The sequence below is a fragment of the Cicer arietinum genome, chromosome 1 (genome assembly GCF_000331145.2).
Source record: "Cicer arietinum cultivar CDC Frontier isolate Library 1 chromosome 1, Cicar.CDCFrontier_v2.0, whole genome shotgun sequence".
Taxonomy (NCBI): domain Eukaryota; kingdom Viridiplantae; phylum Streptophyta; class Magnoliopsida; order Fabales; family Fabaceae; genus Cicer; species Cicer arietinum.
Genome location: NC_021160.2, coordinates 2,352,647 through 2,369,490, shown reverse-complemented (window position 1 = coordinate 2,369,490; position 16,844 = coordinate 2,352,647). Strand labels below are relative to the sequence as shown.

Genomic DNA, 16,844 nt, shown 5'->3' with positions numbered 1-16,844 from the left:
AGTACAATTAGAGTTTAAGAGATATATATCCTCTTAATTTAGATTTAAATTCATGGAGAGATATTTATCTTTTCATCTTATCCACTTAAAATGAGATGATTTTGTAAAACAAAAAATAATTATATATATTTTTGGTTCTTCTATTTTATTCAAATTTAATTTTTAATTTCTTTTTTAAATTCAGAATATTTATCTTTTAATTTTAGTGATGTATTCAATTTCGGACATTCGTTAATTTTTATGATGTAACACTGTCATTAATAACTTGACATTGAAATATTATTAGTAAAAGATAAGGTCTCCAATTTTAAATATTTTAAAATTAAGGACCAAAAATTTTGGATTTAGAAAAAGAGGGATTAAAAATTAAATTTTACTAAAATAGAAGAATTAAAAGTGTATTTAAGCCAACAAAAAAAAGGTAGAGTGATGTGATTGAATACATAAATTTTAGTGGATATTAGTGTTAAGTTATTTTACATTAAAAGTGCATATCATTTTTTCTTATATTTAATTATAAAGTCAATAATTTTAGATGCAATTTAAGAAAATAAACAATATATATTTTTGACAATTATTATTATTATTGTTATTATTATTATTATTATTATTATTATTATTATTATTATTATTATTATTACTTTTCTTTCTAATATTTCACATTTTTTTAATAAAAATATATTAGTCTTCTTGAATTAGATTATGTTAATTTTGATAGATGTTAACCACACACTTTTTTCTTTCCCTATAATTTTATTCCACTAGGTTTTCTTTGTAAATTTTGTAATGAGACGATAGTTTGTATCTCTTATGATTGTCTATTTTTTATTCTATTTTATTTTTAATAATATTTTAGAGTGATGTAAATAATAAGTGATTGATTTGAGATGTTAACATAGTTGAGATGTCAAGTTAATTATACGATGCTTCTGGGTTATTTTTACTTAACTTTTTTTTTTTTTAAATATTGAACCTTTACACCAAAAAAATATATTTATCTAAAATCTTGAATTTTAGAGTTGTTGCTTGGTTCTAAAAAAAAACATAGATCTCTCATTCTTCTTCTATTGCAAATGGATGATTTAGAATCATTTTTTGTCCTGAAAGTTATAAGTGATTTTTAAATTTTATTTACTTTTTATTTTGTCATTTGATTGGATCGTTGTTTTGGTGTAACACTTTTAATTTTTCCAATTCAAATTGAAATAGTAACATTGATGTATTATAAATTTTAGGCTAAATTATATCCGTTGTCTTTAACTTAATTTTAGTCGTTTATCATTTTTTTTCTTCTGATTTTATCATTTATTCTTTATTTGATGTTGTTCGAGATGAAAATATGAGTTTATTTAAGTTATGAATTTGATCAAATTTATATTATATTTCAATGATAATTAATTTTATGGGTTTTGTTTGAAATTTTTGATGAATTTTTGCAACAAAAAAAAGAAGGATAACATTTGTGACATTTTAAAATATAAAAGATCAAATTGTCATTTAAAATTAAAACAAAGGATCAAATTAAAAAAAAATAATTAAAATTAAATTAAGAGACCATATATATAATTTAATCTAAATTTTAATTAATGACTGTATATGCAAAAAAAACATGAGTATTCCATCGATTAAATTTTGTTATATTGGTAGCTATATTGCATTTTGTACAATCTCGGTACTATGGAATTTTTCGCAAATTCATTATATTTTGCGAATTTAAATTTGTAATACATTATTTTATTCAGTCTATTTGAATGAATGATCGTTACTTTTTAAGTTAAAAGCAAAAAAACCTAAAATTCATTTTAGATGTATGTAGGTATCTACTCTTGAGTGGTTAAATTTGTTTGGGCGCAGTAGACATTTCTCCCGACGTAATTATTGTGGATCTAAAATTTATTTCAAATAGAAATTATTTAGTGAAAAGATAAATTGATATAAAATTATAAGTGACAGATTAAATTAATTGAATTTTACAAATATTGAATAAAATTTAGAAATAATAATTAAAAAATATATTTATTAATTCACAAAATTTAAAAATGAATTTAAGATACCAATTCCATCGAAGATACCAATTCCATCGAAGATACCAATTCAACGAATTAATAAAATATTTTAAATAAGTTAAACTTTCAATAATCCGAGAGAAATCAATAACTAACACTTCTAAACAGCGGAAAAAACAAAAAATGTGCAGTCTGGAGAAGCGTGGTAACCTATGGATTCTAACTCTCAACGGTGACGATGAAAACCGTCTCAATCCAACCCTAATCGATTCCCTTCTCTCAACCCTAACAAATCTCTCTTCTCAATCCACTCCTGGTTCCGTCCTCATTACAACAGCCAAAGGCAAATTCTTCTCCAACGGCTTCGACTTACAATGGGCACGTGCCGCCGACTCCAAATCCGCCGCTATGGATCGCCTTCAATTCATGGTCGATTCTCTCAAGCCAGTTGCTGCCGCTTTCTTATCGCTTCCTATGCCGACTATCGCCGCCGTCAACGGCCACGCATCCGCCGCCGGATTCATGCTTGCGATTTTCCATGATTATGTTTTGATGAGGAGTGATCGAGGTGTGTTGTATATGCCGGAGGTGAACCTCGGGTTGCCGTTGCCGGATTACTTCGCCGCCGTGATGAGAGAGAAGATTAAGTCGCCAGTGGTGCTGCGGGATGTGTTGCTTGGTGGCGTGAAAATTAAGGGGAATGAGGCGGTTAAGATTGGGATTGTGGATTCGGCGCATGATAGTGTGGAGAGTACTGTAGAGGCTGCTGTGCGCTTGGGGGAACAGTTGGCACGGAAGAAGTGGATGGGTGAAGTGTATGCAGAGATAAGAAAGAGTTTGTATCCTGAAGCGTGTGATGTTTTGGGTTTGACTCTTAAACCAATCATATCCAAGATCTGAATTGAATTTATTACTACAAATTTTCTGTTGTATTCAGGATTTCAAATTTAATAAGATTCTTTAAGATTATATTTCAATGCATGTGAGCTTGCATATATTGTGTTATTGTTTAAGATTATACTCACAATGAGTTTGTTAGGATTAAAGTTTGCAATTGTGATTTTGCCTAAAAGTACATTTTTAAACTCAATAAAATTATTGTGTTACCGTGATTGTTATTTCAAGTATGCAATTAGTGGTGGTTGGAAAAAACTATAGGCTAATTATATTATATATAAAGTATACTATACTACTATTTATCCAAATTATACTAGGTGAAGGTAAAAAACTGAGAATTGTATGTTATATATTTGTATGTTACAGTTTCTCAGTATTGATTCTTAATCAAATTCTGTTGCCAAAGTGGTTTGGTGCACAAAGGATTAATTTATGGTTCCTATTTATGAACATGTAAATTGAAATCAAGATAGTAATAATATTACTCAAATGTCTATACATTTCTTGCAAGTAGAAACTTTGAGAAACTTTTTCAACAACGTTTTTTCCGACTCAATCAACTAGGTGCCTCCCTAGAGGAAGAAGAATGCAAAAACTGAATGCAATCTTCTACAGCTTTAGCACGGTGTGAATCAGTGAGGTTTGATAATGAATGGGACCTCACCAAAGTGGATGAAGAAACCTTCCCACAGGATCTCCTTGTTGAAGAAACAGCTCTTGTAGAACTTGCTACCTTTGCTCCAAGCTTTATTAGGAATCTAACAGGTGACAAAATAGGGTCTTTGTGCAATCTCAATGTCCAAGTTTCAATTATCTTCTTCCTATTTGTTAATACTTTGCCACAACCATCCTTTGGAAAAATGGTTGGTTTCTCATTGACATCAGGACTAAAACATACCCTTTTACTTTTTCTCAACATTTGAACACCAATATGAGATTTCACAACTGCACAAAAAGGCAATTGTTTCAATTTTCCTATATATTGAGAGAGAGATGGCAGTAAAAAGGGATAGTTGGAAAGGTTGGAAAATGAGTATATGTATAGATAAATTAATTTTAAGGGAACATGCTAACTAGGTAGTGAAATGGAAGGTAGGTATAGCATGAGGATCAAAGGTAAATCCTTTAAGAGAGTGATGTTTCAAGAACATTTAAGGACTTAAGTGTATGAGATGTACAACAAGAAGCAACTTGATCAGAGAACAAGTAAGCTTCATATACGTGCATAAGACATGCACACATGGGCATGTTGTGGAATCAATGTATAGCAATAATGAGGGAAAGGCCTACCATGTCCACGACCAAGCTAATTTAGAGGCAAAGTATGAATTAATTGAAGGGAAGAAAGTATGGAGGGGGAATTTATGAAGGTTCAAAAAGAGAAAAGAGGGGGTTTTGGTTTGGTCAAAAGATAAAGGGGGTGGAGCCGTGAAGACCAAAGATGGAGACAAGAATGAAAATGTTTAGGTTAAACAATAGTAATATTTGTACACCTTATATTTTTCTAACATGCATTCAACATCTTATTTTATCTATCTTTTTATTTCTATTACATCATCAATCTATCACATTCTTTGGATTTGGTGCGGGGGTCAAATCTACACATTCACACGCTGATCTGTTGGATCGAAATTGGACAATTAAGATTTTATTATGTGTTTTTGTTTTTTTATAAAAACTAAAATATTAAATTTAAAATTTAAGTCAGCTAATCTCGATACAACGATCGCCGACACATGACATGTGTGGACTTTGATGGCCTACACATGCTTTTTGGTGCCGCTTTGTTTTTAGTTCTTTCTTTTTTGAAATTTAAGGAGTTATTTACTTTGTAAAAACATTTCATATTTTCATATTTAAAAATTTATGTCAATTTTATTCGTTAATAAAAAAGAAATATATTTTTTAAGTGAATAATTTGTCGACATTTTTAGAAACAATAAAAATGTCAAATATTTATTTTCATTATATGTAGAAATAGATCTTCATTAGTTAATAATTCATTTTGTTTCAAGGACAATTATTTATTTCAAAAATCTCCCATAAAATTAAAATGCATATACATTTTAAAAAATAAAAATAGAAAATATTTTGGCATAGTAATCAAAAAGAATTTTTTTTGCATTGTTTAAAGAAAGAAAGAGGGGGAGGAGGGAATAAGTTTGAATATGCTCAATGGGGTTGGCGTGAATATTAGAGAATCAGTTAATCATATTTTTGTTGTTCCTTTTACAGAAGAAAAATGTGCCTCCATTATGGTTTCTCTGCAGTTTTATTTCCCAAGTCATGCTTTATGGCTTGTTGGGTTTAGATGCACTTATATTCGGTCAGAGTCAGACGTTTATTTGCTTGTGTTGTCTGTACAACCATATCATATAAATGAAACGAAATGAATGGCGATAAATGTCTATACAAATGTGTTGTGATATGATAAAACAATAGATTTTCATTGACTTGAAAAATTTATCCTTCTATGTAAAGTTTGCGTTTTTCTAATGTTTTTTTTTTTTTTTTAATTTAAAATATATAAGTTCAATTTAATTTAAAAATCATCTTTATCGTTAGATGTTATTAAAAAAATTTATGTGACAAACAGAAAAGTGACATGACAGAAGAATAAATTAAATAATTAAAAAAATCAAATTAAATAATTAAATTGATTAAAAAAGAAATAAAAAAAATATTTTAATTCCTCCATTTAAAATAAAAAAAATAAGATTGAGATTAAGATTCTCTCTTTCTTTGTGTCATCGCATCACCATTTAGAGGAAAAACAGAAACCCCACTCTTCTCCACAATTAGAAACAGAAAGGATGGATGTGTCAAAATTATACCGTGAAAACCTTTCTTTTCTTTCGCAACCTTCTCTCCTTCAGTGTTTCAAAAATGTTAATATGATAATGAAAAAGACGCGATCTTACGTAGATAAATCAAATATATAAGCCATCTTAATTTAATATTAGTGCTAAACAGTTTTACTTGTATATCTTTTAAATCCCTAATAAAAATATAGATTTTTTTAAGAAAATGAGGAGGAAAAGAAAAGCAAGTTTCTCCCACTTACAATTGGCCCAAAAAGCCCAAATATATGCCAATCCCGAAAAATTACGGGCCGCCACTTAGGCATCACTCACTTACTTGCATTCATTTTCGTCACCATTCTACAGTTCTGTTTCCGTTACTTGTAACTACCGAACGAACAGAAAGATAAACCCTAGCTAGCAAGCGTAGCCATAGACATGAACTGGAAGCTCCTTCGCAAAATTGCGATTGAGTTTGGAACCACAAACAGATCATACTACACAAGCAGAACCAAGAAGCCAAGTCTCTACTCCAAAATCAGTCCTCTCGGTAATCCAACTACAAACATCGTTCCTGAGCTCGACGATTGGATCTACAAGGGAAACAAAGTTTGCGTCGGAGAGCTTCAGCGCATTGTTCGTGATCTTCGAAAGCGTCGTAGGTTCAATCAAGCTCTCCAGGTTTTCAAATTCTTCACTTTCTACGTTTTTATCAATAAAATGAAACCTAAAAATGATTTTGGTTTGTCGTGGCTTTATTCGAATAATCCACTTCCATGTTCAATAAATTGCTCACACTTTTTTTTTACAATGTTACATTCCATTTAATTTGGTTGAGTTGAGTTCATCGTGTTTTTGTTTGATAAATGAGCTTGAGTAGTTAAGTTGTAAAGAGTTTCACAGATACTTGTTACAATGATACTTGTTTTAGGTCCAGTTTGGATAAACATTTATCATATAAGTGTTTATATATAAGCTATTTCTATATCAAATGATAAAATCAAATCAAATTGTTTTGATGTAAGTTATAACTATTTTCATAAGCTATCATGGAGAGCTTATGAAAATAAGTTCAAAACAATTTATGGACATGTGGTAAGTTGTTTGGCAGTATAAGATCAATAAGTCATTATTTTGTTGTCTCTTAATTATGTTTGTTATTGGCTGCAGGTATCTGAATGGATGAATAAGAATGGTTTGTGCATATTTTTGGCAACTGAACACGCGGTGCATTTGGATCTTATTGGTAAAGTTCACGGATTTGTTTCTGCAGAAACCTATTTTAATAGCTTGAAGGATCAAGACCGAAATGAGAAGACATATGGTGCTCTTTTGAATTGTTATGTTCGTCAGCGTCAAATCGATAAGTCTCTATCTCATTTGCAGAAAATGAAGGAGTTAGGGTTTGCTGGGTCGGCTTTAACTTACAACAACATTATGTGTCTGTACACAAATGTAGGACAGCATGAGAATGTAGCTGGTGTGCTGACTGAGATGAAGGAAAACCATGTTTTACCTGACAACTTTAGCTACCGAATCTGTATAAATTCTTATGGTGTGAGGTCTGATATTGATGGAATGAAGAGAATATTGGAAGAGATGGAGAGTCAGCCGCACATTGCGATGGACTGGAACACTTATTCTGTCGTGGCAAATTTCTATATAAAAGCGAAACTTTCAAGTGAGGCTGTTGATGCTCTAAGGAAATGCGAAGAGAGGCTAGATGACAAAGATGGAGAGGGTTACAATCATCTTATCTCTCTCTATGCTCGTCTTGGAAAAAAGAATGAAGTCCTAAGACTATGGGATAAGGAGAAAAGTGCTTGCAATAGGTGCATAAACAGGGATTTTATAACCATGTTAGAATCTCTGGTAAAGCTTGAGGTGTTTGATGAAGCTGACAAAATACTCATGGAATGGGAATCCTCTGATAATTGTTATGATTTTGGAGTTCCAAATGTGGTAATCACTGGATACTCTGAAAAAGGTTTTCCTAAGAAAGCAGAAGCCATACTTGAAGATTTACAGAAGAAGGGAAAGACTACTAACCCAAACTCTTGGACTCTAGTAGCAGGTGGATACTTGCAGAAGGGTGAGATGGAGAAAGCATTTGGGTGCTTGAAAACTGCCATCTCTTTGTATTCGGAGAATAAAAAATTGAAGCCTAACCCCAAGGTTATTGGGGCCCTATTGTTTTGGATTGGTGATAATGCATGTGTTGAAGATGCAGAAGTTTTGGTAAGCTTATTAAGAAATGTTGGGGTAAATCGACAAATGTATCATGCCCTGATCAAGGCTTATCTACGAGCTGATAAAGAAGTGGATGAGGTTTTGGACCGCATGAAAAAAGATGGAATTAATGAAAACATAAAAACTAAAGAAATAGCAAACATGAGGAAGGCATAAATTTGTAAACATACTTTCACATAATATATTCTTATGCTGCCGAATCATACCATGTTGTAAGTATGATTTTAACCTGAGTGTGAAGAGTAACTATGCTAGTGAAAATATGGCTAACTATTATGTGCGGGAATATATGACAAACCATCTTATGTCGGTCTAAATCACCATCTTGTTAGATAACGAGTTATTTAGGAGTTTCCATGAAACTGACAGCATGTACAACAGAAACCAAGGATCGCATGGGCTTATGATTTTTAGGTTGAAAAATACCACATTTATAATGTAAAAAAAGTTCAAATTGATCAGTTTATGATTACGTGTAAGGAAGTTCATATAAACAATCAACAAGTCCTTAAACTGGGAATAAAATACTAATTATTAATATAAAATCCTCTGGGTATGTTTTCAACGGAATTCATTATTGTAGTGAAAGCTTCAATTTTCATCATAACCAAAAACTAAATTACGGTTATAATAGAAGCATGCAAGCACATAATAAAAGATCAAAGTATATTGTTATAGAACATGATTCCCATACACATCATATCCACACCAGAAACAAACTAAACACAGTTTTTCTTTGCAATTATTGAAAAATTAAAAAGAAAGACTAAACAAACAAACATAAAAAGAACGAACAATCTGACACCACCGATAGAGAAATCTTCATCGATTAATCAGTGAAGACCTTAGCAATCTTCTCAGTAGGAACCAATGGAAGATAAGCAGAAACCTTATAACCTTTCTCCGCACTTGAAACAACAACTTCATTATACTTCTCACTACAATAAGCAGCTTTAGGCAAAACCGCGTTAGCCACATGAGGGAACAGAGGAAGCTGATTCAACCTCTTCCATGCCGAAACGGCGCACTGCTCCGCTTTCGGTTCATATTTCGAGTAAACGGTTTTGGCCAGTTCGGATGCGGATTCAACGACGCCGGTACGACGGACTTCAGAAACGACAGTGCGAGCTTGAGTTGAAACCTTCTTGACGTTAGTAGGAACGTGGCGATCTATCTCGGAAACGGATTCGTCGACTTTGCGATCGACGTATTTGAGAAGCTCGACTGGGACTTGGTGGAATTTTTCGTAGACTGGACCGACGACGGTCTTAACAGCTTCTTCGACGGTGTCGACGCCGGGTTTGAGTGGACCCGAACGTTCTTTAGCGTAGGAATAGAGAATCGCGCAACGCATCACAGCTTGAATTGTTGCGAATTGCACGAATTCAAGGTACTTGAGTTCTTGCTCTTGGTTAGTTTCTTCCTCAGCCTTCAATTAAAAATTCAATTAAAATAAATTAGAAACCCTAAATAATAATCAGAATTAAAAAACAAGAAAATGAAAAAGAAAAGAAAGATGTACCATTTGTTGTTGTGGTTCGGATTGAGGTTCGGCGGCCATGTTCGTTTTGTTGAGAGGTGGTGTTTGTGGTTTAGGTTTAGGTTTCAAAGGGGGATTTAAAAATTTGGGAATGAGTAATTGATGAGGTTGGATTGGGTTTTTATACGAAAGGAAAAAATGATGTCATGGAAATAGGCGCGAATTTAGGGTCGGTGAAATAAAACGAAGGGTAGCACTGAGAAAGCGAGAAGACAAAACGCGTATCTTTCCTTACTATGCAAACAAAGCGCTTCGGCTTTTCTTACAGGTTAAGTTTTTAGTCCATCTTCTTCTAGTTTCTTTATTTTATTGCATATGATACTCTTGTGACGGCTCTGAAAGACATAATTTCTATTGCAAAAGTACGAATATCATTATTGTACACCAACAAAAAATTACATAAACATTTAATTTTATCATTTTTTTAAAAGAATTAATCATATGTTATCTTATTATTAAGATATTTAATATTTGTGATGTACTTTTAGAATTGGTTGTGATCTATAGTTATTAAAATATAATGTTTTTGACAAATAGAGATTGAGTTTATTGAAAATGACTAAAATATGACAAACTATAGTTCAAAATTAAGTTAAGAGAATTGCTCATAAAACCTTGACACTCTATCAAATGTGTAAAAATCATGGTTCACTTGTCTCTTGATGAAACTAATTTTATAGTTTTGATGAAAAAATAATAAGACTTTCAATGTGTCAACAACAAACTAAACTCAATTACATCTTCTAATCTTCCATTTGAATGTATTATTATAAAATATAGTTGAATCTAATCTATTTTCACTCATACTTCAATGACTAAATATAAACTTCATTTAATGAGAAAAAAAATCCTTGTTGTATAATAAAATCTTCTATTTGAATTAGATATAAGCTTCAATTGAATAGTCCTTTTTGTTACGACAAAATAGAAGCTTAGATATACTTCTATTTTATCCAACCTCTTGTAAATGGAAGTCAAATTTCATATGTTTTTCTTTTTCGTTCAAGCTACATAAAGCAAAGGATGTCAATTTCTGTTTGATCCATTTTACTAATACTTTTTTATTGACTTTTGATGGATCGTCAAAATCCGTTAAGAATTTTTCACTTTTGAGATCTTTTTATGTTTTTTAAAAAATCTTACATTCTGTACCCATAAAAAAAAATCATGTATTTTTAAACGGAAAACAGTAGTTTTATCCGAAAATACTAGTAAATTTGAACAGGACAAAAAAAAGATTGCATTACATGAAAAGAAACTCCCTCTACACTGTTTAGAATATAAAGTCCATTTTTGGACCACAAAAGCATTCGGGCCATGTTCAAAATCAAAACGTCGCAAACTAAAAAAAATCAAAATTCCAGAAACAAACAAGAATATTTCCACACACAAAGTAACAGAAATAATACAACCAGATAAGTTAGTACGAGCATAGCCATCCATCTAGATCGTATTCATAGTCATGCCTTGAGAATGAACCCATGAACCAGCTGTTGGGATTCTTAAACCGTTAGCTTCACCAACAACATATTTTGACTAATGTCATCTTTCAAAATTGGTCTGGATAACCAACCGAATATTCCAAAGAGATCATGTTTACTATTCAAGTGAACAACATTTACATTTATGTGGTTACAGAATCACATGTGCCAAGTAAGAGACAAAAATATATTTATTGATTTGAGACTTAATATTTCAGTTAATATTGAAAAAAAAATCATGAATATTACATGGGACCAAAAAACCCACACCCTTCCATAGGTTCAGTTACAAAATTGACCAATAGTAAACTATTTGCATATTGTGGACGTTAGAGGCCATTCATTTGTTAACTAACTAGACCTTGACATAGAAAACCACTACTCTTAATGCACAACAAACCACTATTCTTAATGCACAACAAGATGCTATGTTTTGAAAAAACTCAACCTTTTACGCTCTATGTTATCTAAGCGGATCAATATAGTCCCAGCCATTTCTCCTTCAATCCACTTTATAGATTCCTCCTCCAATAGTTTTAACACCTGTCCAAAATCAAAGACCAACAATCACAAATTGCCTCACAATTTTTTATTATTTAAAAAAAAAAATCATTGGTGCATTCAAAATAAACATAAAACCATGAAGTTAAACTCCAAAAAAACTACTCAGTCTTACCACTCGTCTACAAGACCTTTTCTTCTTAGCTTGATCATTTGGATTGAAGATAACCTTGAGGCAGTCAAATGCTGATGGAGATAGGGGAATGTAAAATTAACAGGAGGAAATTTGAAAAGGGTCAATAATTAATAAACTAATTAATAGATCAATATCATAACTTACATGTAATTCCAGAAAGAGAAGAAAGATGACACTTCAGTAGCCTAATTGCATCCTTTGGTTCATGGTCGCTCAAGTCAAGTACCATCTCTTGGGCTTCTGTAGTTCTGCTAACAAATACAACAAAAGAAATATTGTCAACTATCATACAAAATTTCCATGCTAACCCCCTTGAAATGAAGGTGGGAAATGAACAAAATGCAAAATTTGAACACAATTAGATTAACCTAGTTTCAAGAATCATTCTGCTAGATTCTTCATCAGCTTCCCTTGCCTTCTTTAGGTAAAATTGCCCCTGGGAACACCATAGCATATAGTATATTAGTAAGAAAAAACTGAATGTAAGACGAGCACCCCTATTAAAAGGTGAAAGAAAGCAGCACTAACAGAAGTACAGAACACAAGAATAAACATACAGTGAACCGGAAATTTAGAAGTCATGAACAAATTCAATGTTTATCATATCATAAAGCAACTTATGGTCAGGCACAATTCTAATAAAACCTTACCTCATCTAAGAATTTTTGGGCTTTGATTTGATCTCCCTTTGCAAATGCATCAACAGCCTAGAGTGACAAGTGAACCATGAGTGTACTGTACAGTGCCCAAACCAAAGATCCCAACCAAGTTAACTGTATTTAACAATCAAATGTAGAACAAAAGTATAACCCCCACAACATACTGCTTTGTAATATTCCATCATTGTGACCCGATATTCCTTCACAGCTTTTCGCACGCATTGGTAATCAGCTTCGTCCTCCCCATCTGCCAGACAACAACCAATCTTATAAAAAGTAAACTCGACTTTAAAGGAAGAGAAAAAGAAATATCCATTTATTATATGCCAAGAAATACAAGAAAAAAAATATGGATAGTCAATGGATTTTGCTTCTAAGAATGTATTGAGCAATTCTTCTGATTAAAACAACAACTCTGATACTGTCACGGTGAATGCAGTATAAGAATAAAATAATTGCAAGACAACAATCCTCATTCTTAGACAGCGCAAGCATGTTTAAGCATCATGAGATATACTTTCTAAAATCGAAGAAATCCATACTCTTACACAAGATAAACTAGTGATCAATATCAATATTGCCATTATAGTAAGCTAATTTAGACACAAATATTATTGTGCAAAAGGCGTATAGCTCAATAAACAAATTTTAACTATAATAAACCAAGACTGATAATTAGATTTGCTGGGACAGTAGAAAGGAAGTACCAGCTTCATTTGCTCGTCGCCCGAAGTCCATGTCTATCTTGTATTCTTCTGGTGAGTCTTTGGGAGGTTCAAAGACCACATGTCCAACTCCATATGGTGAATTCTTATTCAAACCCCTTACAATTCTTTTAGGAGGCTCCTCAAAATGCTCAGGGTAACTAAACAAATTCGACAATACTTCTTTCTGAATGTCATGTCTCTCTTTCTGCCGCTGATGTAGTTCCACTTCTTTGATTGAATATATATTTCCATTTCTGTATGGTAAATAGAATACACATTACCCAAAGTATATGCTATTAAAAGAGTTGACTGTGCCAAAAGAACATAATTCGGATTCAGGAAAAAGATAAACAAGAACTTCGTTATCTTTTAAAGTAAATAGGATGATGACAGAAGTAGTGGATGTTGACATAAACAAAAAACAAAAGGTGGAAAAGGAGAGAAAAGTATACCCTCTTGAATCCCAAGACTTTCTTTCAGATGGTGATGCTTCAGATTTTGGTTTCATATCTGCAAGCTGTAAAAGTACATTTAGCTTAAACAGCAATGAGTATATGATCATCAGAGAAAGAATAGGAAGCCAAAAGCTAAGAAAGAGAATACAAAAGAACAGGAAACCAAACGCTACTTCTATTCTTTGAAAATAATCGGGTGGAAGAATAACATAATCCATAATAGACAACCAAACAAAAGAAAAGAAATTTGGGGGAGAAAAGTAGCACATAAATATGCCTTTCACAAGATATTAGGCGCTCCCTGCAAACAAGTACTAGTTACATATAGACTCATGTATATCAATATCACTAGACAATTTTAAATAGAAAGACCAGCACGTAACAAAGATCTTTCACAAAAGAAGGTAATTTACAATCCCTTGCCTAAAATCTCCCTACCGTGGAGAAGGTAGGATTAAATCTCAAACCCTCACACCCATTTAAAATTTACAATTATGATATAATATATATATATATATATATAAATAGAAGAAGTGTAAGTAATCCAAGTGCAGCTTCAATTATAAATAATCTTGGCATTCACTCACCTTCCCAGGTGAATCATGACCAACAGCTGGCCTTTTGTCCAAATCCATGGCTGACTGATCTAGTAGTTTTTCCAAGCTCTGAATGATTTCATTATATACACATAAATTAATTCGGTAAAGATAACAAATGCTACGGAGAAATATAAAATAAGAAATGTCATCAGTGACAGCATAAGACATTTCGTGTACCTTTTGCATGTCATACCCGCAAGTACCTGCATGTTTGCAATAAAACCAGGCAACAGTTAATACAAACTAAAGGTATAATTCAACTTTTTTTTGAGGTAGATATAGTTCAACATCAGCTAATGAGTTACTTATCTCAGACTCAGTCATGAAATTAATAAATACAAATATGCATTAATGATAGTAGATCGAATTGTATACTAGATAACTAGTAAGAGTGCATAATGCAAAGTAAAACCAGATTCATTTACACAATGAAATAATGGCACGCGGTTTAACATCGAGTGTTAAACTGGTTTAGTCAACTGCAGGCAGAGAGCATTCAAGACTTGCATCAGACCAACCAACATACTATTTTACATGTAAACTCCATACTTGCATCATAATTAATGAAATGAATAATGTTAAGCTATTTTAAACTTAAGCTATTTTAAACAACAGCATAAAGTTAGAGTGTTATGTACCAAGAACTTCACGTATCATATTTCTGTCCAGCTGAAAGCCATCTCCAAGCATTTTGAATAAGAATTCCTCCATGTCGTCTTGAAGATGATCGTGCTTTGAAGATTTTGGCTCTGACTTGCTGTTTTCACGCCAGATTCCGGTCATTGGCAGCGTCTTTGCATCCAACTTAGCCGGTTTAGTTGTACCATTAGACCTATTTACAGATGGCACGGGTCTAACATAACTTTTACCAATAATGCTTGAAACAGAACCAGTTGAAACTGGGCGAACTTTGGGCCTGAAACTTTTCTTTCCATGAAATGAATTTTCAAAAGGATGTCCATCAGATGATTCTGAAGACTCTTCCACCTTGGTGTCTGAACTAGATGAAAGGGTTCCAGAGGTTGAGGAACTCCCCTTCATTTCATACAAAATTTCCGCAGCCAAGTCTAAATTCCGGCTTGCCTTACAATAGGCAGAAGCTATTTCTTCAAGTGAATATGAATGTCCAAAGGCCTCAAGCAAGAACTTCAATGCCTTATCTTCATCGTATATTACTATGTTCTGGCCTGCGACTTCCATCCTAATTATGCTCGAATCACTGTCAAATAAATCAATATAAAGACAAAATCAATCAAATTTACAAAATTATGTCCAACAAGGAAATGTCATTGGATTATATCCAGCAAAATTCCAAAAGCTTTGAGCTAGAGAATGTGTCTCTGTACAATTGCTTATACCACATAATCATACTTTGCAGTCATAAAAAGTTAAAAAAACACACAAGAGCAGTACAACTAAAGAATAACTTGATTAATAAAATAAAGGGACACAGAAAGCAAAATCTAACAGAGTCTTGCATAAGGAAATGACTCAAGTATTTAAGTACCAAGTTAGATAAATGAAACAAATTCTTAAGTCTCAGTGTATGTTTGGATTGACAATGAGTTTGGCAAAATCAAGGTGGCACCATTATTTTGTAGAATCTAAAAAAAAATAGTTTTTGACAAAATCACTCAATGGAATTCCTCCAATTTCACCCTCCACACAAAGAAATACTTAATCTCTTAGTGTCATTTCTTCTATACAAAGAAAACCTTAAAGAAACTTGATATATGAATGACAACACGGAATCATAAAACAAAGCAATGAAAGAACGCGAATACTAAGAATTGAAATAAGGAACAAAAGTGAACCTGTATACGATAAAAATCGAATCAAACGGTAACCCGATAGCAAAAAACGGAATCTTGACTCAAATGGGGGAAAGAAATCGAAATGTGTTAATGTGAATGTTTGTTAATACTAAATTTGGCAAAATTATTGATTGAATAGCGAAGTAAAAAAGAAGTATGAAAAATTGAGAAACCCACTCACTGCAAAATTGAAAATGAAAATGAAAATGAAAGAGGGAAAGGTAACAACTGAATTGAACTGAAGAGAACAAAAAAGAGAAAAGAAAAAAGAGAATGATTAAATTAAATAATTACTTACAGAATGATGATATTAGGAAGTCTCCGACAATTGTCTTAGTTTCGTTTTGAATGATATATAGCCAACTCAAAATAATAATTGAATGACCAATTTCTTTTAAATAAATAAAAAAATGGGCAAATCACTTTTTATTTGTTTTTTTTCAAATTTGGAACCTTACAAAACAAGCAGCTTCTCTGCCAAGTTCTCATTTTTCTCTCAATAAATTGAGATTAATTTCTATGTACTCCGGTGATTTTTTTTTTCTTTACAAATTAGATGTTTTTATAAAAGTTTATACTTTTGTTGATGCATATAAATTAAATTATAATTTATTTACTTATTTTTGGAATTATACAAAAAAAAATATAATGGTATAAAAGAAAAAATAAAGTGATTTTTTATCTGTCTCTCTTAATAAATATTTTTTTTTATTTTTTTTAGTATTTTAATTATCATTCTCTCTTTTTTATACACACAAATATACCGAAGTCATTCTACATTTTCTTTTCCAAAGGTAGAAGATTTATTTCTTTGGTATTTGATACTCTCTTTATTTTGTACTTCAAAAATGTAGTTAACTATAATTAATAATATTTTGTTGTTGGATCAATTAAACTACTTGATCTTATGAAAAATATGTATATGCTTAAAAAATTAA

The 16,844-nt window shown here is 31.9% G+C and overlaps 5 protein-coding genes across 7 annotated transcripts; 2 read left to right on the top strand and 3 right to left on the bottom strand.

The window, feature by feature from the left end:
- The first annotated feature begins 2,134 nt into the window (after positions 1 to 2,134).
- On the top strand, positions 2,135 to 3,124 carry LOC101492907 (enoyl-CoA delta isomerase 2, peroxisomal-like). The gene has a single exon (XM_004485717.4). It carries the CDS (start codon positions 2,190 to 2,192, stop codon positions 2,904 to 2,906), a length of 717 nt encoding a protein of 238 aa, XP_004485774.1. The 5' UTR covers positions 2,135 to 2,189; the 3' UTR covers positions 2,907 to 3,124.
- Positions 3,125 to 3,459: 335 nt separating this feature from the next.
- Positions 3,460 to 3,822, bottom strand: LOC101492576 (uncharacterized). Its single transcript, XM_012712028.1, has one exon. The coding sequence runs from the start codon at positions 3,820 to 3,822 to the stop codon at positions 3,460 to 3,462; it is 363 nt and encodes a 120-aa protein (XP_012567482.1).
- Positions 3,823 to 5,924: 2,102 nt separating this feature from the next.
- On the top strand, positions 5,925 to 8,415 carry LOC101492239 (pentatricopeptide repeat-containing protein At4g21705, mitochondrial). The gene is made up of 2 exons (XM_004485715.4): positions 5,925 to 6,385; positions 6,875 to 8,415. Exons 1-2 carry the CDS (start codon positions 6,143 to 6,145, stop codon positions 8,108 to 8,110), a joined length of 1,479 nt encoding a protein of 492 aa, XP_004485772.1. The 5' UTR covers positions 5,925 to 6,142; the 3' UTR covers positions 8,111 to 8,415.
- A 188-nt stretch (positions 8,416 to 8,603) lies between these two features.
- On the bottom strand, positions 8,604 to 9,716 carry LOC101491906 (stress-related protein). The gene is made up of 2 exons (XM_004485714.4): positions 9,477 to 9,716; positions 8,604 to 9,383 (listed from the first exon to the last, which is right to left on the bottom strand). Exons 1-2 carry the CDS (start codon positions 9,513 to 9,515, stop codon positions 8,784 to 8,786), a joined length of 639 nt encoding a protein of 212 aa, XP_004485771.1. The 5' UTR covers positions 9,516 to 9,716; the 3' UTR covers positions 8,604 to 8,783.
- Positions 9,717 to 11,148: 1,432 nt separating this feature from the next.
- Positions 11,149 to 16,361, bottom strand: LOC101491377 (putative nuclear RNA export factor SDE5). 3 transcript variants are annotated; one of them, XM_073370537.1, is made up of 12 exons: positions 16,205 to 16,361; positions 14,731 to 15,311; positions 14,270 to 14,295; positions 14,081 to 14,158; positions 13,491 to 13,555; positions 13,039 to 13,292; positions 12,496 to 12,578; positions 12,323 to 12,379; positions 12,041 to 12,108; positions 11,817 to 11,923; positions 11,652 to 11,722; positions 11,149 to 11,518 (listed from the first exon to the last, which is right to left on the bottom strand). In XM_073370537.1, exons 2-12 carry the CDS (start codon positions 15,290 to 15,292, stop codon positions 11,402 to 11,404), a joined length of 1,488 nt encoding a protein of 495 aa, XP_073226638.1. In that variant the 5' UTR covers positions 15,293 to 15,311; positions 16,205 to 16,361; the 3' UTR covers positions 11,149 to 11,401. The 3 variants fall into 3 exon arrangements, with proteins under 3 accessions (XP_073226638.1, XP_004485769.1, XP_073226639.1); XM_004485712.4 differs by having other exon boundaries at positions 11,817 to 11,920; positions 16,205 to 16,360; XM_073370538.1 differs by lacking the exon at positions 16,205 to 16,361 and adding an exon at positions 15,907 to 16,081.
- Positions 16,362 to 16,844: the final 483 nt, after the last annotated feature.